Source organism: Ziziphus jujuba, chromosome 1 (assembly GCF_031755915.1).
Source record: "Ziziphus jujuba cultivar Dongzao chromosome 1, ASM3175591v1".
Taxonomy (NCBI): domain Eukaryota; kingdom Viridiplantae; phylum Streptophyta; class Magnoliopsida; order Rosales; family Rhamnaceae; genus Ziziphus; species Ziziphus jujuba.
The window spans coordinates 35,186,664-35,209,762 of NC_083379.1; the positions used below are offsets into that span (position 1 = coordinate 35,186,664).

Below are 23,099 nucleotides of genomic sequence, written 5' to 3' on the forward strand. Positions count from 1 at the left end.
AGATGGGTGGTTAAGAATGAAAGAAGTGGAAAATATTGTGGTGGGGTTTGAGAGGTATAAATGAACCAATGAGAAAGCTTGGAAGGATTTTTAAGCATCTCCAACTCACATCTTTCTATCCACATTTTATCTCGTGCTGGAGCCCACCACTTGATAGTGTGTCTGTGATTTATTTATTTATTTTTTTAGTGTGGCAAATTTCCACTTGTGTGGCACTTATAGAACCAGGACTTCCGTGGCAGATTTTTTCCCCTTTTTTTTTTTTTTTTTTTTCTTAAAAATATATATATATATATTTTTTTGGGCGTAGTAGTGATTTCCATGGCAGATTGTTGGGTAGATGTAAATGGAAACTGTCGTGTACTATTGGATATGGATAAGATGCTTTCAAATTGCTCGAAGTTGAAGGCACAAAAAAACAATATATATATATATAGATATGAAAACTCTAGAAAGGATGAATTTACAGTGGGGTCTGCGCTGACAGTTATTTAGATTCAAAGACCGATAAAATGCGGTGAGCGTGGATCGAACACGCGACCTTCAGATCTTCAGTCTGACGCTCTCCCAACTGAGCTATCCCCGCGATGTGAGAATGTCTTTCTTTTTCCTTATAACAAATAAATCATATTATTAATAATAAATAGTTAATTCATAACCACGTTGCCTGAAAAAGAAAAACAATTTCTCTTCATTTTCCGTTTTTCTTTCTTTCTTTTTTTTTTTTCTCAATGAATCAACAATTTCTTGTTACTTTCCACTACTACAGTGTCGCCACCCTCACCTCTTACTAGTGCTATAAAATATTATTTAGTTTTATTTTTTAGAAAATATTTATTTAACATTATTTAGGATTTCTTTGATGAAGTCACTTAAGAAGTCAACAATTTGCAGTTTTTATTATTATTATTATTATTATTATTATTATTGATAAATTAGTGAAGATATTATATTATAAAGTGTTGAATATAAAATTTAAGAGTATCATTATGGTTATTACTGACTGGATTATTTTACAAGTAAATAATAAATTATTTTATTCAAGATGATTAAATATAGAATATAAGGTAGATTCCAAAACTTACAGCCCAAACTTTAAAACCTTCAACAACAATTTGTTGCATTCCCAATTAACATATGATAAAGTGTAGTTGGAGATGGTTTTGAATGCCCTATTATTAGTTCTAAAGGATGATTCACATATATTTGTTGACCAAACAAACACACAACAATTTCTTTCCTTTTTTTTTTTTTAAGAAAAAACACTAAACAACTTACTACCAAAAAAGCAAACACACAACAACAGAAAATTTCACTTCTACTAAATGATGTTGAATATTTTTGCTTTTAGTGAGTTGTCGGCCATATTGCAAAAATCACATTAATTATGCATTAAGGAATTTTCCTCTGCCTAAATTATGCATTAACAATTTCATTAGAACCATGCAAATTTTCATTTTAAACCATTATATCAAATATGAGTTCATTCTAATCCAAAATATTTTTACATCAGCCCTACTTTCCTACTATAGATTATTAAATTTTGGTTGGATAATTTTTTTTATTATTATTATTGATGTTTCAATTTTTTTATTTTTTTATTTTTCATTTTGAATAATATATGATGTATAGACTCTTGGATCGAACCAAGTTAGCTCTAATTCATATTCTATTTTTTCAAAAATAAAATGTAAAAAGAAAAAGAAAAAAAAAAAATCCCTCAAGTTCTTTATAATTTGAAAATTTTAGCTATATCAGCTCCTCCATCGATCAACTAAAAGAAGAAAAGAGGGAAAAAGAAATTTTGAAGGAAAAGTCCAATCATCATTCCAACTTTTTTTTTTTTTTAAATAAATTTTTTACTGAGCAGACATTATTCGACTTTAAGGAAAAAAAACAAAAAAAGAAATTCTGATTTCACTTGTCCTTCATGTAAAAGAATGACCAACGAGTACCAATAAAATTTCCTCCTATGGAGTAATTTGAATCCCTGCCATCCTAACGGTCAAATATCGAGTTTTTGTATATATAAAAATATCGCACCACCCACCTTACACGTGGTAACTGATCTCAGCCATCAAATTAAGGGTCCACCGCAAATCTATACATTTCTCGTTTGCAAGATTTGATACCCGAAAAAGTCAATGAATCCGACGGTTCAAAGTTAGTCAAGGGAAATACTAATTGAGACCCTAAAAGCAGAGTAGCAGTACAGTACGTGGCGCTTAAATTCGCAGAGAGAGTAGAACGTCCTTGCTCTGTTATGAGACACAGCGTGAAAGGCGAAGAGCCAGCCCAATATAGTGTACACATGATTGAGAATGGAGGAATATCGGGACCTTCCTTCTATCACCTCAAATCCCTAACTTTTCTACGATTCCATTCTCAAAATTTTTTTGGGGAATTTTTCGCATCTAAGAAAAGGGTAAAATAGGAAACGAAATGGCTTTCCAGATTGACAACGATCACTGGGCTTTTTTGGTTAGAATCTTCTTGCTTTATTCAAACTTTCCTCTTTCTGGTTCTTTTTGTTGTAGCATTTTCTGGGCTTTTTGTTGATTTGTAAATATAATTTTGTTTGCATGGAATTATGGGTTTTAATTTTCGCAAGAAAAATTGATATATGGTTTTTTTTTTTTTCTTTTCTTTTTAAGTTTGTAGCTTTATGCTGTTGAAAACTATGTATAGCCTATATAGAATTTCCTTCAGGTTTCCAGTTGGGGTCTTTTGAGTTTGATTCTTGGTCTCGTTATTGGTATGGATTTTGTCTCGGTTTGTTTGATTTGTAAGTTTAGTTTCTGGGTAGGATTAAACAGACGTGACTTTCTTTTATTTTTTTTTAATTTTCTTTTTCAGGTTATGTTTGTAATCCGGCTTTTCTGTTCATCATTCTTTTGAAATATTTTCTTTTAATTTCTTTAATTTTTATATAATTTTATTATTATTTTAATTTTAATTTTTGTTTTATTCATCTGATTTTGATCAGATTGGCTCCCAATCCACAAAGCTTTTAGCTTGCCTGTTTCATCTATTAATTTTCATATTGATACATTTCCTGTCAGTCTTTCTATATCCTGCGTTTTCTAACTTACCCAATATTTCTAATTTTCTATCTACCGCAAAATTGGCGTTTCTTGATTGTAGTATTCCTATTGTCCTTTCATATATAGATTCACGTTTTCATATCTGTTTATCTCAAAATTTATTCAATCTTTGATGATTGGAACAGGAAGAGATCGAAGCGCCAATGTGGGTTGATCTCTCCTTGGAAGCTAAATCCAACAAACCAGACAAGTGAATTTCCATATCAACGTTCATAAGATAGTTGTTATGTTTCCGTTGTTTAGTTTACAACTTTACGTTTTAATCTTTGATGGCAATTGCATATTTTTCTTTTTAGGTTATTTTGCAGTGATGACCAGTGGTTCTACACATCCCATCAGTAAATATCCTCTCCTCCCATTTACTTGAGCGTTCTTCTTCACTATTATTGAACTTCTTGTCAAAAGCTAAGATTGCTAATCTGTAAGTGGATTTATTTAACTGTTAGGTTCCACCAATTTTCTTCTCATCAGTTGAAGTCTGCATTTTCTCATTCTGGAGAGGTGAGTATGATGTTGGACATGGACATTTTGGAACCATCTTCACCAAAGCTTCCAACTTCTGTGTCTAAATCAAGAGGCAAGGAGTATAGGAGCAAGGATTGGAAAGTGGAGAATCAGGATTTTACATTGAACAAGCTGCACCCAGTTAAGGTTCCGAGCCAGAAACCTACATACATGAATTCAGGATCTTGCAGTGAAATAAAACAGAAATTTCAATCTATACGTTCAAAAGAAACTACCAACTCAAAATCAAATGTTGTTAGTGATAGTAGTCATAGTGGATTTGTAATACAAAAGTTCTCTTATCCTAAATCCTCTCATGGGCATTCTACAAGCGGTTTGAGTTCTGTGGCAAACAAGGCAAATGAAAGTAGGACAGTAAGCACCATTACGTCTGAGAGTGGTGAGGAACGAGAACAGAAGGTTGTGGATGTATCTAGCCAAACATTTGGTCACACGAGTAGTTTCTTGTCCGTTGTGAAGATTAATCTTCGAAAAAGTGGTATTACAAGACAAGCATCGAGAGTGGAGATTAGAGATGATAAAAAGCAATCAAGTGGCCATAAATCTTCATCCAGTAAGTCAAGTGTGGCTTCTTCTTCAAATCCCAATCATAATGCTGGGAGATCAAAATCTTCATTAGTGAGGCCAAAAGAAAGTACCCCAGATAGCAGAAATGTGGGAAGGATGACTCATGCAGCCAAGAGCAAAATAAAATATGGTAATGAAGTGAAGTCATCTATTATGAAGCATGGTGAAGCGACCTCAAATAACAAAAGGGAAGGCAAACCTAATGTTGTCAAGTCATCCTACCAGGAAGCTGCAAAACAAAAGGTGAGAAGCTGTAGAAATCTGAGAAACCCATGTCAACAATTTTTTAGGAGTGAAAAATTGAAATCATTTGTAACCAACTGATGAAACACTGTAAGCTAATAATCAATAAGACTGAATGTTACAAATTATGTCAAACTAGTGTAGACTACCTCATGATGATTGGATGTCACAAATTAGATACTCACCCTGGTGATAAAGTTTCTTGTTACAATTATGCTTTGCTTGTAGTTGATCAGCATCATTTTTTTCCCTGGTGAATACTTATTCTTAAAATCCAAAAATGATATTGCTGAAAAGCTATTTAAAAATCCTAAAGTTGTCGTCTTGGAATATCAAGAACAATAATAACATGAATTGTGTTGATTCTTTCAGGCTCAACATCAGACTTTCCGCAAAAGAGCTTTGGTATCATCTAGAGTTAATGAACAGAACTCAACTCCTGCTGCTTCAAAGCCCAAGGAGAAATCAGAGGCTGTTAGGTTGGGAGGTAATGGAAAAGAGAACGTGACAAGCCAGAAGTGCAATACTAGAAGTGTCGCAGCTAGAAGCACGGTGGGGGATCAAAAAGTGATAAAGCATAGCGTACAGCTAAGGAATGGTAGAGAAGGACCAGTACGCCTACAGGTATAAATGCTAACGGTTATCTATGAATTTTTTTCCCTGCATCATTTTCAAAGGAAAAATGGAACTCAGTTTCACCCTCCTTATGACTGCTAACTAACCAAAGTAACCCTTTCTTGAAAGCCTGGTTCCAAAACTTGTGATTGAGATCAACAGTGCAAATTGTGAAATCTTCTAGATTGCCAAATATTATGCCTTTCATTTTGTCCTTATGACCATGATGTTCCAGTGAAAGAAACTAGGTGTGATTTAGGGTCTATTAACGTTGATATTCAACAAAAAGAGTAGAGGGAACACATTCTTCCACATTCAGGGACAGAAATAGTGTTAGTTTCCATGTATAATGGGAGCTATGCTCTGTTTTCTGGATGGATAGGTTTGATTTGGATGGGAGGATCGGAAATGGGAGGTGTGTATTTTTGTTGTTATTTCTGCCCTCTTAAATTCTTGTTAATGGTTCTGAAACTGGTTTCTTCAGTAGCTCTAGGGAGGTTGCAGCAGGTCCTATACCTCCACTCTGGTTATTCTAGTTGTGGAGGTAACTGAGTAGAACATCAGATACAGAAGTGGAAGGGAGGCCTTTTGCTTACACTTTGGGATTGGGAGTAGAGGGTTATTGAAGATTTCTCTCATATGTTCTTCAAGTTGAAACAAATTATTTTGGCAGATTTGGTAAGTTCATAGATTTCTTTCATTTAATCATGGACTAGTGGCTTCAAAATCATGTTTGTTAACAAGAAAACATAATTTTCATCCCTTGCCATCCTAATGTACTACTAACCAATTCAGTGCATCTTCTCTTGGGTTTTCAACTGATGATACTCTCACAAAAGAGCTGATTACTTGAACATTTTTCGTGAGCAGGGAAAAATCAGGGATCAATGCAATTTGAAGAACCCTAAGAACATAAGCCAGGGCCAAAAAGTCATTCATGTTCGGTAAAATAATGCTGCGGTCTATCAGTTTTCTTATAAAGGCATTTTAAAAAAGAGCTGACTTTCTCTTATAAATGGCATTTTCAATGAACGAGACATACAAAAAGAAAGCTGATTTCTTGAGCCGGAGAAAGGAAGAGGTCAATGCAGTTTGATAAACACTAAGAAGGCGATCCAGGGACGCTCCATGTTCCATGATATAAGGCTGCTGCTGCCTAGAAGTTCTTGTATGTATATAGATGATATAAACCAACGTCATTTCCATGATATAATGCTGCTGCTGCCTAGAAATTCTTGTATGTATATAGATGATATAAACCAACATCATTTCCAACACTGGAGGAAACATGGAATGAAACAACAGAGCTTTTGCCCCTATTCCAAGTTTTTGGTGAAAAATGTTGGTTTTTGTGGCTTTCCACATTTTACTTGCTGTTTCTCTGTCCCAGAGAATTTTGCAGTGCTTCCTTGTATCGCTTCGTGGTTGCGTCAGTCTGATTTTTCTGTTGTATAGGGTTTTTTGGTTTGTTCTTTTCTTATGAGAGCTCGCTCTTCTATGAATTTCCTCAACATGGTTTCTTCAAAGTTAAACTAATTTTCCTCCCAATTTCGCCTAGCTAACCCAACTCTATAAAGGACGACCTTCTAACTAGTAGGATGCATATCTTATACACAGTACGATATAGTCCAGTGCAACGTAATTTCATTTTGACAGCATGCCAATTGAGAGAAATAGAGGTCACTTCATTCTACTTACATGTACATACTGATATACAAGGGATAGAAATTTGCAATTTGCTAGCGCTGGGACAGAAAAACGGAAAATCATGCAAGAAAAATTTCATCTTTGTAATAGAAAATTTTCATCTTTGTACTATTTTCTTCCTCCTGAGATGGCACTTTAATGAACAATGTGATCACCACGCTCATTGCTGCCAATATAAGAGAAACTTCCTAAAAAAAATTCTCCACTCTTTGCTCCTTGCCATGTTCCAACAAATTGTATATGGGTCATGCACCACAATAAAACTTCTACTGACCCCACTTGTAGAAGTGTGGTGATGCATCTTAATGCTATTTACCTTCTCAGAGAGCCATAGTTTCTTGTAACCTACAAAAGGGGAAGGAAAATGTCATGTGCAATTCCAAATATCGAAACAAATAAAAGGCTCAGATGCTCTTTACAAACTAATATTTGACATAATAAGACGAAGATAAAACACCACTGAAATATATGAGAACAGCCACAGACATTATTTGAACTTCTGACATTTTAATTTGAAGATAAACCATCATATATTTTATAATATTCATAGTTAGCTTTGATACTGAAGATTGTCCATCTGTACCATAGGCTAAAGAGCATGAGAGTTTAGATTTGTTCCATACTCAGACCAAGTATTCATTTTCTAAATATTAGTCAAGAAAACATTAATATTACTGAAAAAAATTAAAGTTAGCAAAAAGATAAATAATCTCACCCGTGGTTGAGACTTTTTTAATCTCTTAGCCACATTGTCATCATCATCGTCATCGTCATCTTTGTTCATAAACATTTGATGAAATGCAGTGTTATCTGATTTTCTCCCCCGTTTAGAGGATTGTGTCGAACCTTTACCTCTGCCCCTAGGAGCAGCCCTTTTGCTTCCTTTCCCTAGGATACTTTCATCATTTTCCTTCATAAAGATAAATTAAATTCAAATAAATCATTCAATGAGTAGAAAATTGAATTTTAGATGCATGTACATTTTTCTTTCCTTTTTTCCAAGATAATATATACAATTATATCATGGCTGAGTCATAGAGAAACAGTGTATATTTTTGTAATGAAATGGCAGACATATAAATAATCAAATGAAAGAGACTGAGCAAATCCAATGGCTTATATAACATAGAGCAAACAGAAGTTCCAATTTCTTATGAGGCTCTCGTTCAGAGGAAAATTAAAAGCTACTGCCTACATGATTCCAAAAGTTCAATTTATTATGAGAGTAGTCCATACCGAACTGTCATCAGCCTCATTAATCCCAAGTCTCTCTGCCTCTTCACTTGAAGGAGAATCCACATTATCCCCATCCTCTGCAACACTTCGAAGTGCAGCATTTGCAGCAGCAGATGCAGATCTGCAGTAAATACACTACATGATATTCCTTACTAGAAACATGAATGTTTATGTCACAAGTTATAAATGCAATAGAAAACAGAAGTCAAAGACTTCTAATTGCAATCATTCAATTACTTCATCATGGCTTATGGTACGACCACTGCTTCCGCTTACAAATTGCAACAGCAGAAGCAATGCACGAAGCTGCCTCTTTATATTATTTCCATATGTTTCCATATATTATATATTTAATGTAAGTTGATATGTGTATATAATTATTATGTATTGTTCACCATTCCAAGCTCCTTCTTCTCTACCAAGTCTCGAACATTAAATAGAGTTGATTTCTCATCTGAGCTTCAACAGTAAAACCCTCCTTAAGTTTCTGTTTATCCCAGTTGCTTTTCAGCAGTACTAAAAGTTTACTTCTGATAGGCATAGCAATACTAAGAGTCACAAATTAATTTTTCATTTTTTCACTATACACTTTCTGAACAGAATGGTTGGCTGATAGGACATTCTCCCATGACTCTCATCCCTTTTATAGTTTCATGCATTTTTTCATTGTCCATATCACTTAAACAAATATTAGAAATCTGTCACCTCCACAAGCTCATGAGAAAAGCAAGACAACAGAACAACTGATGCTTAATCTAAAATTATTGTGTATTTGCCTCACCATACTAGCTAGTCAAAACTTTGCAACCTGACATGTAAATGAATTCATTCAACTTTCCTGCAGGAAATGTCAACTATAATTTCCTAAAAAGAGGTTGACTTTTAGAAGGTCAAAACAGTAACCTCTGAGATTGGCGAAACCCCAGAGCTGCATCCAGAGTTGTCTGCTTTAAGCTAATGCTGGAAGCCCTGCCCCTTCCCCTGCCCCTGCCTCTTCCTCTTGTTGATGTTTTACCTGTATCTAGTTCTGAAGTACCAACAGATGACCTGGATGACCCCTTCCTGCCTCTAGCAGTAGACTTTGAGCCAGATATCTGTGTTGTATCTTCATCATCGCTGAAGGAAATTGCATTTCCAATTCCACTAGTACTTTTTTTTCTTAAATCCTACATGAAATTAAAGCAGAAACTTTGATTGCTTTCAGCCCAAAATAGCAGTGAAACAAATGCAACATGGAATCACTACAGCACCATCTATTAAGCATACAAAAATGGGAATTACCTCTAAGGACTGAGAAGTGGAAGTGAATAGTACGCTATCCCTGGAGCATGTGGACCTTTCCTTGACCCTTTCCTGAAGAAGGCATACACATATAAACAATATAGTTTTGCTAAAGGGACTCAGGAGTATAAATGTATGCCTTCCTTAAATGGCCTTGTGATGCCTAGTCAACTATCAGTTGAAAGAAGAAACGATTGTCGATGTGCATGCAAATCACCAGAGACATAAAGACACATGTTTCTACCTATATATAAATATCTGGTACATTAGGTCCTAGTGAGGAGGAATCATTGATACCTAGTAGGCAAAATAAATCGTATTTACAAAAATTCAACTAAAATAGATAATGGCAAAACCAGTTATTTAATTATATATTTATACAAGCATATATAAAATATTAAAATTCTTACCTCCAAGCATTCTCCAACTTTAAGAATCAGATCTTTCTCTTCAAATTTCAAAGTATCAGAATCCTTGGCAATTTTGTTCTGTGGCAATAGGATAATAGAATATTCATCAGCATGAATACATAATAACTAATTTAAATAAAACAAAATAAAATCTAATTTTTGGATACCAGTATAATGATTTTTTGTTCACTAACAACTTAAGAAGTACTTAAGCGCACACATAAATTGTATCTAAAATCAATATGTTTACCACATGTAATATCCTCAGAATTAGGAAAATAACAAAATAAAAGGAATACTTACCTGTGTTTCCTCGAGATTGTATTGCACACAAGAATAAAAAGCCATTTTATCATCCTTATTAACAAAATTGTGCAATGCGATACCCAGATCATTGACAGGAAGAATCTCCATTTTCTGCACGACAAATATTACCATCAGAGATTCACCTTTAGGTTATAATAACTCTAGCATGCAAAATAAGTTATTCAAGTTCCATTTGAGCCCGTGACTCAAATGCAATCATATTACTGGACCAATGAAAAATAAAGAAGGAAGATGATGGGCAATACCAAATTATTTTCGGCAATTAAAGCCTCTATGTTTTGCTGATTAAGTTCTTCAGGGCGAAGCCGCTCAGAATCATCAAATTTAGCTACAAAATATAAAGGATAGTATGTAATGTACACAGCTTACAGACAAAGGTATATATAGATAAATATATATATATATATATATTACCAGCATTTGATAGATATTTAGTTTACCTTCAGATCGACCCTTTCTTGAAGCCTTTGAAAATATAAGGATGTCTTGAGGGTTTGCAACCTAAAACATATTACGATTTATTTCATAAATAATTGAATGAAATGCACAAGAAGAACAGCAATCAACTTATGATTCAGGATAAGTAGCATGATGAAGGTACCTTTCCCACATACTTCTGTCCAAACCTTTGCGGATTAATAGTCATAAAACCAGAATAGTCGACCTGCCAAATCAACATGAGAAGTCAACCAGTTAAGGGCAAAGAGGGGCTTTCAGTATATTTCATACATGATAAATGTCCTATGATCAATAAAAATCCAGAGTTAGTTAAAACAGCGAAAAATATTTTAAAAAAAAAAATAATAAAAAAATAAAAAAAGATAACCAAAAAAAATATTTTCCACTGCTCTATCCTCTAGCAATGGGCTCCATGAAAATAGACAACATAAATTTTTATAGCAGAAGCTAAAAGGTGCACCAACTGAAAGAAGGAAGAACCATCTTAGATGACCATGCCAAGTGCCTGAGGACTAGAAAGATACCAGTATTGATAGTGGGTGTGATTCAAGATGAAAATGTAGGGTAGAAAGGAGGGAAGACTTATGAACCACAAAAGGCAGGAGACATGATTGTCAAGTAAATACAGAAAAACGTACAATCCAAATAAAACTGAATAGCAGATTCACTTATTTCCACCCTCTGGTCTTTGTTTTTTCCTTTTTTCAATTGTAAAGGAAACCTATAATCAGTTAAATGTATTTGCAGAAGCACATGAAAAAGGGATAGATGACAACACAGAGACGCAAGTGCACAAATTTGAGAATCACTTAATCACTTAACATAATAATAAATAAATAAAAAATACAAAAGTTACCTTTATTCGGACTAATGGAAGTTTAACCTCTGATCTGTTAACAGCCTTTTTATCTGATTTTTCTATCAGATTTCTCACCTAATTAAATTTAGGGTTGAACAGTTACTATTAAAATACAGAACATGCACTGAGAAGGAAACTAAACAAGTCCAATATAACTTGACAACAGCAATTTTTTTACAAGAAAACTACCACTTTGTCCAGGTGTTCAAGAATTGAGTTTTGATCATTGGGATCAACATCAGGTTCATCCTTTAATACAATCTACATCAAGAAAATTGAGTTTTTGATCAAGATTCAGGAGTTACAACATAGGTATTGAAAGATGAGAACAAATTACCTCTGTATACTCGAAAGGCCTCACTGATGTCAAAGGTATCTTGGTTGGACGATACTGATTCCCCTATACAAAAGTATATCAACATCAAACATGGTATGGAAGGAAATGGAAGCCATAGATGCTGCTAGCAGGAAACTGCATTTGATATTTAAATGTGGAAAACCTTAATTTCCAAGAGAAGCACATGTTTTGGCTTTGATTCTCCATCAATTAGTGATGTAGCAACTGAAGAACCAGGTTGTGAAATGTGAAATCCCATCCCAGGAACTTCCTGTTAAAAGAACAATTTTAGTACAATATGACTACATCTACATAAAGAAACAACCCAACATACATCACAGTGCACACAAGCATTTTTTTTGCTTGCATGTGTGTATACGCATGTATGTGCATGGGAAAGTTTTAAATGAAGTTGCACCTGAGGGTCAACAAGGCATTCATGTTCATGCCCCCATACAATGAAGTCCAGGAAACGTGGCAAGAAGTGTTCATTTATGGCATTTTTAGGGTTTGTCTTTACTCTGAACCATCATTAGAAGATAAAGAGTTTAATAATACACTTCAATAAGGTAAAAAAATATTGAACATAAACAATCATTGCTCCATTTCATGCATAATTTAGTGCACCTCCCACACACACATATGTACACACACTAAACCTGTTCTGATGAAGCACCAGAATGTTAAACCAATCCGATACTTGACACCCCTCACGAGCTTCAGGTCTTATCCATTGTACAGCATGAGGTGTCTACAAAATAATATACCTAACTATGATTATACTTGAAGTCAGAGCATATACCAACGCAGAAAAGCAATGTTCAGCCAATAGTACCTGAAACATTCTATTGAGTCGTTCATCTCTAATATTCCCAAGACCATAAAGAGCAACAGATGTTGAACCCTGCAATTCACAAGGAGTTATAAGTTGTTCTAAAAGGAGACTTACAGATGTCTCCAGATTCCTATTGGCAATATTACCAACAGACCTTCCTGATAAGAATAGGGCAGAGAGTGATCTGACCAACACCAGTGCCCCCAAGAACCATTTTACCAAAGTAATTTAAAAGATTGCATGCCGAAAGAATATCAACAGCAGAAAGGTTATCCTGTCAACAGTCACAACAAAGCAAACCAAGTAAAAGATATTGATCAAAACATAGTGGTTGCTATCTGAGCAGAAGATAAATAAATTCTGTGATATTTGCTGATGGGCATTTTTAGTTGTTTAAACATGATTCCACAATAACTTTTTGAAGAGTTTTCTAACAAGAAGATGCTCTTCAAGATCTCAAAAACAAGACAAAATGAAAATATTTCTATGCTCAAAGAAAAACAAAAACATTTTACCATACTATCCATACCACTCCAGCAGGATCATCATGGTTTCCATGAATACTGAATACTGGCAATCCAACATTAAAGTGTGGATCCTCATAATTAACATGACCAAATCTGTTAAAAGAGAAGCATGTCATTATTTACTGAAGGGTAAATCTTAACAATAGTGTCTATGTCCATACAAGTTCTAATCTATGTGTGTGCGTAGGACATATTATTTATAAGTCAATGACCAAATAAATGCACATATAAAAATTATTACGAGTTCGCAAAATTCACAGTCTGGTCACTAACAACTTGGAACTGTACTGGCCGATCATTCAGACAATGACGGCGTAGAATCTCAATGGCCTTAACTAACGTTGTCCTTGAGGGCTTATTCTCATGGAAAAGATCACCACCAAGAAGTAAAAGATCCACCTGGTAGCAGATAGATGTCAGTGCATGATAACATTCAACATTAGGGGGGATCCCATTTCTATAGAATATGGCTTTCCCATAACATTCTTTCTTCCAATTTGGACTTGATAAGGACAGGAGCTACCACTACTACATATTTAAACATAATTTGTATATATAAATATATAAAAAAATAAATAAAATAAAATAACAGAATTTCAATACTTTCAAACCCTATGATAGAAATAAGTACAGGATATAAGATTTAAAGCAGTACGTGTAAACGCAAACATAAAAAATACGATCCTCTTAAGTATTTAACAAACTCACATATTGAAAACGCTTATAATTGCTAAGTGGTAAGGCATATGTAAGAAAGATTAAAGTACATCTTAACAGAAAAATACGAGATTAAAGTACATCTTAACAGAAAAATTAGTTATCACCTCCTTCTGCTCTGCAATTGAGCAAATCTCTTCAAATGCCTGGAACGAATCATGCCTCCTTATTTCATCTTTCTCCATGTAACCCAGATGACAATCTGTAGCAACAAGTACTCGAAGTGTATTGCTAAGCTCCTCGCTGGAAAAGGAAGTCGTGTTATTTTGGAATCAGTCATATGTCAGACAATGCGATAATGATATTGTATTATCTTTTCAAAAGGCCTTTTTTTAAAGGCACAGTCATCCACCAGGAGACACAAAAATGCTTGCTGGGTATATAATTGGCTAAATAAATATATAATTTAGAACCAATTTTCCACCAAAAGATTATGCTAAAAAAGCAGGTCAACAATTCATTTTAACCAATCGATATATATAAGAAACATTTTGTATATCTAATAATGTATAAGGAAGAGCTGTCCAGCGAGTGCATTGTCCGTTATTTACTTATTTATGAAAATTATAATTAGTAAAGCATATTTCTCAGCAACCAATTACATGATTAGGGGGCAAAAAGAAAACAAAAATAGTTTTACCTCGACAAGTCCCCCATGCCGACAAATGCGGACCTCTTCAAATTTAGAACCTACAAATAGAGTAGCAGCATCACAAGAATCTGTATCAAAGGAAATGAGTGGAAACAACTCCATTATCATAAATTCGGTTTCCAAGCTTCTGACTATTTCTAAATACTGCCATTATTTCCACCAAATGATCAAGAAATCCACTCATCCAGAAGCTTGGAACACTCAAAACTTCCAATTGAATATGCAAATTTGCTTCTAAAATTGAAAAGTTCAGATACGAATAAATGGAACACATTTTAGTATATATACTAATAAAAAAATCGGAAACTCAAAACCCTAGAATAATGACAATCAGTGCGAAAATATTTTTCTGAAAGAGAATAACCTATAGATAAGTTGGTGCTTTTAGGTTGCTAAGAAATTGTATGCAAAAATATATATATATATATATATAAACACAAATAGAAAAAACAGGTATTGTGCAAAAGGCTGAGTCAACCGAACATGTCGTGAGATAGTGAGTTACTGATGAGTTTCGTTTTCTTTTTCGCGCGTTTTCTCGGAAACCAAACGAAGATTGAGATGCTACCTATATGTCGGATTGGAAAGAAGAGTGCGACATCAATAGCTGACTCGGTGAGACTTGCAGAGGAAGAGTGGAAAGGTGGCGGGGAATTTTGAAAGAAGCAAGAAGGAAATGGAGGGGAGTGGACCGAAACGAAGAAGACACTTTGTCGTCTTCTATCCTGAAGTTTTTTCGAAATGCCAATTGTGTCCTGATCTCTTTTTTTTTTTTTTTTTTTTTGGGGTGGATCAGACTGCATTGTGTTTTGCCACATTTTTTACTTTTTGTTAATTTTAATTTTAAGAAGAATTTGGCACAATGTCTATATTTGAATGGTGTTAATGAAATCTATCCACCTTAATTGAATCATTTTTGTTTTATCCTTTAATATCAATTACACCAATAAAAAAATTTAAAAAATCTGGATATCTTTTATTTTAAATTTAATACAAGGAAACCTTTTGTGGCTCCTCCGATTCGGCTTTTGGGTTCTCATCCAAAATCAATGCTGAGATTAGAAAGATGACCAAATCTAAGGACAACAAGTTTGAGTTCGATGAACAAAATGCTCAGATCTTTAGGCTAATGCTCGACGATGCCCATCTTCAATCCCACCTTTATTTCTACGAGTATCAGAATGATTTTACCTTCTCACTTGTGGTTATTTCTTTTTTGCTGCTTCAGAATTACTTGAATGGTGGATCGGAAGAATCTGGATCTTTAGCAAATGGCTGTTTTGTTTCGGTTATACTAGGATTTGTGGGTGTTTTTAAGTTTTTGACGTTGCTCGCCAAAGTTTCTTTTGAAAAATCTGCGTCGAGGAGGTCGGAGAAGCAACTGAGTGTTCTCTTTGGGGCTTTGGGAGCCATAGCTGGGAATATGGTTTGCTTCCTAATTAGTCCTTCTGTTCTGGATTTCAATTTTGTCCACTTGATGGTTTTGGTAGATCTTCAATTGCTATTTTAATGGCTTGCTTAGTTGGTTTTCTATTTATGCCTGCAACGAAGAGTGCCAGAGTGTTTTGGCTTGGAACTGATCAGTCCAGGTCTAATTTGGCAATGATTTCATGCGGATGGTTTGCTAGACTAATTGTATATGCAAATTATTTGGTGATTCTATTCACAGCAATTCTATGGATTAAACCTTTATCAGAAATGTTGGTCAACAAGAACATTGGTGATGGTAAAGATGTGCATTTGGTCAACAAAGTTGGACATTTAGAGAGATTGTTTGGAAGTGTAGGAATTTTGCCTTCCAATTTTGCTAAATTTAGGATTTGGTGCTTAGTGCTTTTGGGTTTCTTGCAACTTGTTGCTTTGCGACCGAACTTGCAAATGTATTGGAACAAAGCTCTTTTGTCTTGGTACCAAAGGTTGCATGCTAGCAAAGTCCCTAATTTTGAATTTAGCAGGGCAAAAGTTTTCCTTCACAATCATTTCTTATGTCTCGTTGTTTTGCAGTTTCTTGCACCCCCAGTTTTGATAACCATAAGGGTTTCGATAATTACCGATGAAACCTACGATAATTTTTCCAGCAACTACAAATTGATTACTGTAGATTCATCAGTAATTACCGAAGGTCCTATGGTAATCAAATTTTTGTGCTAATTTGAGAACTTTTGCAGAACTTTTGTGGTTTTTTCTCCTTAGGATCATTGAAGAATGTATATTTTGCATGTTATTGCATTGAACACACATTAGGGGACTTATGGGGGCCAAAAAATTGATAAAATGTGATAACCATAGAGGTTTCGGTAATTACCGATGAAACCTTACGGTAATTTTTCTAACAACTACAAATTGATTACCGTAGGTTTCATCGGTAATTACCGAAGGCCCTACGGTAATCAAAATTTTATGCCAATTTGAGAACTTTTTCAGAACTTTTGGAGTGTTTTCTCTTTAGGATCATTGACAAATGTATATTTTGCATGTTGTTGCATTTAACATACATTAGGTGACTTGTGGGGGCCAAAAAATTGGTAAAATATGATTACCATAGGGTTTCGGTAATTACCGATGAAACCTATTGTAATTTTTCAAGCAAGGACAAATTGATTACCATAGGTTTCATAGGTAATTACCGAAAGCCCTACGGTAATCAAATTTTTGTGCCAATTTGAGAACTTTTTTAGGACTTTTGGCCTTTTTTTCTCCTTAGAATCATTGAAAAATGTATATTTTGTATGTTGTTGCATTTAACACATATTAGGGGACTTGTGGGGGCCAAAAAATTGGTAAAATATGATAACCATAGGGTTTTGTTAATTACCGATGAAACCTATGGTAATTTTTCCAGCAACTACAAATTGATTACCGTATGTTTCATTGGTAATTACCGAAGGCCCTATGGTAATCAAACTTTTATGTCAATTTGAGAACTTTTTCAGAACTTTTGGAGTTTTTTCTCCTTAGAATCATTGAAGAATGTATATTTGGCATGTTGTTGTATTGAACACACATTAGGAGACTTGTGGGAGTTAAAAAATTGATAAAATGTGATAACCATAGGGGTTTCGGTAATTACCGATGAAACCTACGATAATTTTTCCAACAACTACAAATTGATTACCCTAGATTTCATCGGTAATTACCGAAGGCCCTACGGTAATCAAATTTTTGTGCCAATTTGAGAACTTTTTCAGAACCTTTGAAATTTTTTCTCTTTAGGATCATTAAAGAATGTATATTTTGCATGTTGTTACATTTAACACACATTAGGGGATTTGTGGGGGCCAAAAAATTGGTATAATGTGATTACCATAAAGGTTTCAATAATTACCAATAAAACCTACGGTAATTTTTCCAGCAACTACAAATTGAATGTTTTCACTTATTAATGTCATTTTTTCTCTTACTTTGTCAATAATTATCATTAATAATGTGTATTTGCAACAAAAATAAATTTCCCACCATAATTTCATAAACACATTAATATCGTATTATCATGATTATCGAATGTCATCTCTATAACAGTAAATAACATATAAAATACTTGAAACACAATATTATTTTACCAAAATAATACCACAAATGACTTTTTTAACAAAACAATACCACAATACTATTGACTTTTTTACCAAATCACACATCCAACAATAGGGCTACTAATTACATTCCTACAACTCCATTGAAAAAAAAAAAAAAAAAATCCCTGCTCCACCTATGCTTTCCTTTCCTCTATGAAAAAGCATCTCTCACCTCTCCTCTTGTAAGCATATGAAAGACTTACGAAAAATTGCATTCACACTATAGCTTGCAGCTGATTTAGCTTCCGCTTCTGGGAGATCAAATGGAGCTCGACTAGTTTCTGCTATATTAGAAATAAACATCAGTAAATAATAGGAAATTGTCACATCCAAATGCATAGATGAACTCTCACAATCACCCGATGGCCTAGAAAAGGGCCACATCTAAATAAACTGAATACAAATGCTAAAAGGTATTTATTTTACCATACCATATCTCAGCATCAAACCTTGAGTAGGCTCATCCTTAGATGGCTGATCCTTGCTTGGTGTAGATTCGGATGGATAAACTTAAGCACAATTTTATGCCATTTTTCTTCTTTTTGTTCCTATTCAATCACTTTCCTACTTTCCCCTCAATCTTTTGGCTGGTTTCATAATCTTATTTAAAGCACCTACAACCTAAGAAGCTCCAAAAAATAAAACATTCTTCATTAAGGCAGAACCTGCGCTAGTAACTTTTATGCTCTGCAGTTGCAAAGGCTGTCCAATTTTTTTTTTCTTCTCTGAAAACCTGAAATTTCTGATGCACTCCAATCACCATCACTTATTTTGTCAGCAAACTTTTTTTTTCCCCCTATTTTAATCAAAAGAAGGCAACATGTTGAAGACAATAGGTGTCCGTCATCAAAGTTGTTTGCTTTGTTGATTGCAATTTTGCCTAAGACAAAACCCTTTTCTAGCATGCTGCTAAGAGCTAACCACATCCCTTGCCTTTCAAAATGTAAAGTAATCAACTCTAGGAGGCAAAGCTTTATTATCAATTTCCTACATATACTAGTGAGGTTAACAGGTTGGCAACATTACCATGTTAAGTGTGAAAGATTGAAAATTTTTATTAGAGAATCTTACATGAAGTTATTGTGAGAGACATATAGTTCAAAGTGAAACTTGTCTACATAAACCAACTAATTAAAGCATGCAAATAAATAAATTGTTAAAGATGCCACTTAATAGGATGGGCCGCTCGTTATAATATAAAAAATCCTGGTGTTGCCTACATATACTTCATAAGATGCCATTAGAATTGGTTATTTGAGCTTTAGTTTAAACTGGAATAAATATTTCAGATTACACTTTGAACAACAAAAACACCAAAACTGGCAAGATAGAAGGAAGGAATTGTTGAGGATATCAATAATAAGTTTGGGATTCTAGAAGGATGCAGGTAATCTTCCAAAACTAGGACAGTAAGAAATATCTGCAAAGGAAATTTGGAAGTTTCTCCTTAACAAATATTCATACAAGTAGCAAAATAATTTTGGCCTTACCATGTCAGGATCCAACGTATCAACGTATCAACTGCATGAAGTCCATAATTTAGGTACAAGAATAGTTGTTTTTGGATCTAAAGACTCAGTTTTACCTGTTTCATGTATGAAGTATTCAATTGCAAATCATAAATTTCGTAAAAAAAAAAAAAATGCTTTAAATTAAAATATAAAACATAAAATATAAAATATTCAAGTGGTCTGACAATTCAAAGCATTATTAGAAGATCAAAATAACACAATAAAAAAAGAGACAATGTTACAAAAAATTACGTCAATTTTCATATCCTAGCAAATATTTAAGCAATTTCTTCATGCCATTGACCAATACATAAAGCATAATGGAATTAACAAAGCATATCAATGACTAAAAGCAGCTAAATTTCACTAATACATAAAGCATAATGGAATTATCTTGTGAAATACATCTAGATAAAAGCATATAGTTATTACCATAGAAGAAATAACAAAGCTTTCGAGTGTCCACAATGCTTACTGATAACTCTCCAACAAAATCCTTGTTCCCTTCTTGCATATCCCCTGGTTTTAAATCATTTCGAACTGGGCCAACTGCCTTTCCCTAACAATGCATACATCTATTTGATCATTGCATGTGTGTACTCCCTATGGCCCATGTCGGTAATGTTTTCAAAGATTAACATATTTGCTGAAAAATTACCAACAGTATCCTTCTGCATTTTCGATAATTCTGTTGGTGATTTTTTTTGTTAATTTTTTTTCATGTAACCATGTAACATAATATTAATGCATGAAGGATGTTAATTTTTTTTTATATAATGTAACTATGTAAGTATGATAATCTTAGGGTCCATTGATGCATAATGGATGAGGAATATGTATATGTTTGTGCACATATATGGAAATATGGATAAATATATATATATATATATATCCATATATATGTGGACTAAAAAATAATTGCATAGTAAAAGACAAAGTATATGCTTCATAAGAAAAAGGGTATTAGACCTGAATTCATCCACCATATCAACAAATAAAAGAATTTTTCAAAAGCCGTGAAAGTAACTCAATACCATTAGAAGCTTTGCCTTTGAAAAAAAGAAAAAAAAATGTCAAACTAGATGCTTAAAACAGCTTTCATGGAATGAAGTGGAAATTTATGGCTTTAATTCTCTTTTGTGAACAAGAAATAGCCTTGTGGAAGACTTGACTCACAACCAATTCAATACTAACACTTCTCAACTGCACTGAACCACCAATGGTTGGCTTGCATATCTCTTCAACGGAAGAATCAATTCCACCCACCATGCATCCTTTAAAAGGTGCAACATGACTCATCCGCATGAAAGTTCTATTCCATGGACACAAATCTTTTAAATTTCTCATTTCTTGACGTTGGCATATCACCATCTGCTGGAACTCAAGCAAGTTCACACGATCTAACTGAGCATTGACTTGCATTCTCCTCAAAGTTTGCTCAAGCTTCATCAGCACTTCCTGCTCTTGGAATAGTTGTGTTGTAGCAGCGACAAATCTTTTCATTTTCTTCACTTTCCTCTCCATTTTCTTCAATCTATATTCCTAGCCAAACCACTGAAAACCATTCTGAATAGGATCGTTACAAAATTTTTCAAGACAGTGATAAACAGGATTGGCACATGTCCTATGTATTCACAATCATACAAAGAAACCAAAAGATATTATGTGTTACTGTTTACATTTAGATGGAAATTTCAGTTTTTAAATAAAGAGAAGCACTAAAACAAAAGTTAACATCACATTGATAGAACATATTCACTAAATGAATCAAAGAAACCAAGTTGGCCAGGAAGAGTTTCCAATAACCTACTAAACGGGTGGCTAATATTGATTTAGATTTCCCATTTTCAAAAGAAAAAGTCAAAGAGTAGTTTTAAATTCTCCAAGATTCTTCATATGCTATCACCATTAATGCAAGTACCTTAAACATTTTTTAGCACAAGAAGAATTACATGTATCATGCAATCAGATTAATCCAATCAAACAACCAATATCAACTAGGAAGACCAGATTGTTTATACCTTTATGTACCTTCCAAATTTAGTTCCTTGATCTATAGTGGAGCAGCAGCTCCGTGACAATATAGATAGCAACCTTTGTCGTATTACCATGAAAAGTTTGTCTCCATACTATAAAGCAATGATAAAATATTTGGATGTTTGACCTGAAAAGAACAAACATGACTTTTTTATACTAGTAGGTATCGCAGAAAAATTCCTTTGCAGAAGGCTAGTAACAGAAGGATAAAGTAGCTAGACGGAAACAAAACATGTATTAAAGCTTTAGAAAAATAGGCATACTATCAAACAAAATCTATGGACTCTGAAAAAACAACCATGTTGAGTTAATGCTTGATAAACTAAAAATTTAAACATTTTTTACAAAAATATTAGACTTAAATTTTATCAGATTATTGGATTTCAAATTTCAAGGATGTGAGAATCTTTCATATCAATTCCCTCTTTGATTTTGATAGGTGTATGTGACAAGAAAATCCATAATGCATCAATCCGCTAATATCTAAATTCAAAAAAGTAGCAACCAAAATATTGAAAATTGCAAAGAGAAGAATATTTAAACCAATCCAAGAAACCAAAGAGAATAAGAACTTTCTCAAGAAAAATACTAACCACATCAAAGAGTAAAATAGATGAGAACTTATAGTTCTGAGGCGCTTTACACCATTACGACCAGCAGCTAAATGTCCATCTTGGGCATTACCTCCAGAAAGAGAAAATATACATAAAACAGATCCATCATCCTAAAATACCAATTAAAAGTATATCAACATATCATGTATTTATATATGATAAAATTTTCTTAGATTAGAGAAACTGAAGATTGAAATTCGTAATTGACGTATAGGAAATAGTCAATAATAAGATCTTAGGAAGATCTGAGCATATAGACACATCCAAGACTTTAACAGAACAGGTTATGGAATATCTTCACTACTAAAATTTTCTCTTCATTTGTATAAGCAAAAGCATGATATAATTTCCACCACACACACGCAACCCAATAAAACGTATCAACAAACAGTTAAAATGCATATGATTTTGGCCCCAAATAATAAAACCCAAAAATAATAGCATTCTAAAAACAAGTTCAGTAATTAATAATTACTATATCCCATCTATAAGATTCATTAACTTCACATTTTCAATTGTAATAATCAACAAAATTTCCAGAACAGCTAATAAAAACAAAAATAAAAGCAGACCCAAAAAAATTAAACGGAACAAAAAGTAAAAAAAGATTTAAAGGGGCTGAATGATCATCGTCACTTGATGAGGTTATTGTTTTAGTTCTCAGTGAGTCAGTGAGAAGCAAAGGAATGGGAAGAGTGGTGAGAAAAAGAAGAAGCAGAAGAAGAAGAGGAAGGAGGAGTTTGTTGTAGACTTGCTCGCCGACTACGAGGCTAAGACCGAGAAGGGCATGGAAGAGCTGATTACTGAGCCTTGGATGCTTCCTCCACTCGCTCCTCCTCATGAAGAACTCCGATTGTCCCAAAACGCTTCGCCATTTTCTCTCACTTTCTCTTCCTCTTCGTCTTCGTGCTCCGTTTAGGGGAAAAATGGCGTAACCTTACATCTTCATTCTTCCTTTTCACAT

At 33.9% G+C, this 23,099-nt stretch overlaps 2 protein-coding genes, 1 long non-coding RNA gene, 1 other non-coding gene and 1 pseudogene across 20 annotated transcripts; 2 read left to right on the forward strand and 3 right to left on the reverse strand.

Annotated features, from left to right (window-relative positions):
* Window positions 1-513: 513 nt before the first annotated feature.
* TRNAF-GAA (transfer RNA phenylalanine (anticodon GAA)) lies at window positions 514-586 on the reverse strand. Its single transcript has one exon. It is a non-coding gene; the product is annotated as a tRNA-Phe (tRNA).
* Window positions 587-2,219: 1,633 nt separating this feature from the next.
* On the forward strand, window positions 2,220-6,373 carry LOC107430470 (uncharacterized). 6 transcript variants are annotated; one of them, XR_003057140.3, is made up of 7 exons: window positions 2,220-2,481; window positions 3,230-3,294; window positions 3,401-3,442; window positions 3,551-4,439; window positions 4,812-5,063; window positions 5,542-5,732; window positions 5,925-6,373. XR_003057140.3 is itself a non-coding variant. In XM_016041314.4 (6 exons), the coding sequence occupies exons 1-6, from the start codon at window positions 2,443-2,445 to the stop codon at window positions 6,000-6,002; spliced, it is 1,365 nt and encodes a 454-aa protein (XP_015896800.2). In that variant the 5' UTR covers window positions 2,221-2,442; the 3' UTR covers window positions 6,003-6,373. The 6 variants fall into 6 exon arrangements, 2 of the variants coding, with proteins under 2 accessions (XP_015896800.2, XP_024932725.1); XR_003057138.3 differs by having other exon boundaries at window positions 2,221-2,481; window positions 4,812-5,469; window positions 5,539-5,732; XR_003057141.3 differs by having other exon boundaries at window positions 2,221-2,481; window positions 5,539-5,732.
* Window positions 6,374-6,678: 305 nt separating this feature from the next.
* On the reverse strand, window positions 6,679-15,118 carry LOC107430483 (double-strand break repair protein MRE11). 9 transcript variants are annotated; one of them, XM_048476389.2, is made up of 23 exons: window positions 14,970-15,118; window positions 14,390-14,439; window positions 13,857-13,992; window positions 13,274-13,431; window positions 13,035-13,125; window positions 12,660-12,779; window positions 12,506-12,574; window positions 12,330-12,421; window positions 12,089-12,191; window positions 11,834-11,941; window positions 11,671-11,733; window positions 11,523-11,594; window positions 11,331-11,408; window positions 10,617-10,679; window positions 10,456-10,516; window positions 10,261-10,343; window positions 9,992-10,105; window positions 9,689-9,766; window positions 9,279-9,350; window positions 8,901-9,163; window positions 7,998-8,118; window positions 7,477-7,671; window positions 6,679-7,106 (listed from the first exon to the last, which is right to left on the reverse strand). In XM_048476389.2, the coding sequence occupies exons 2-23, from the start codon at window positions 14,404-14,406 to the stop codon at window positions 7,074-7,076; spliced, it is 2,190 nt and encodes a 729-aa protein (XP_048332346.2). In that variant the 5' UTR covers window positions 14,407-14,439; window positions 14,970-15,118; the 3' UTR covers window positions 6,679-7,073. The 9 variants fall into 9 exon arrangements, with proteins under 9 accessions (XP_048332346.2, XP_048332351.2, XP_048332355.2 ...); XM_048476394.2 differs by having other exon boundaries at window positions 14,390-14,469; window positions 14,970-15,092; XM_048476398.2 differs by having other exon boundaries at window positions 14,907-15,046.
* Window positions 14,909-17,368, forward strand: LOC112490573 (uncharacterized; annotated as a pseudogene).
* Window positions 17,369-17,910: 542 nt separating this feature from the next.
* Window positions 17,911-23,084, reverse strand: LOC107430168 (uncharacterized). Of its 4 annotated transcripts, XR_003056284.3 has the most exons (5): window positions 22,115-22,253; window positions 21,506-21,648; window positions 19,917-21,038; window positions 19,464-19,558; window positions 17,911-18,254 (listed from the first exon to the last, which is right to left on the reverse strand). It is a non-coding gene; the product is annotated as an uncharacterized LOC107430168 (long non-coding RNA). The 4 variants fall into 4 exon arrangements; XR_003056282.3 differs by having other exon boundaries at window positions 17,911-19,558; XR_007240340.2 differs by having other exon boundaries at window positions 19,464-21,038.
* Between the last annotated feature and the right edge of the window lie 15 nt (window positions 23,085-23,099).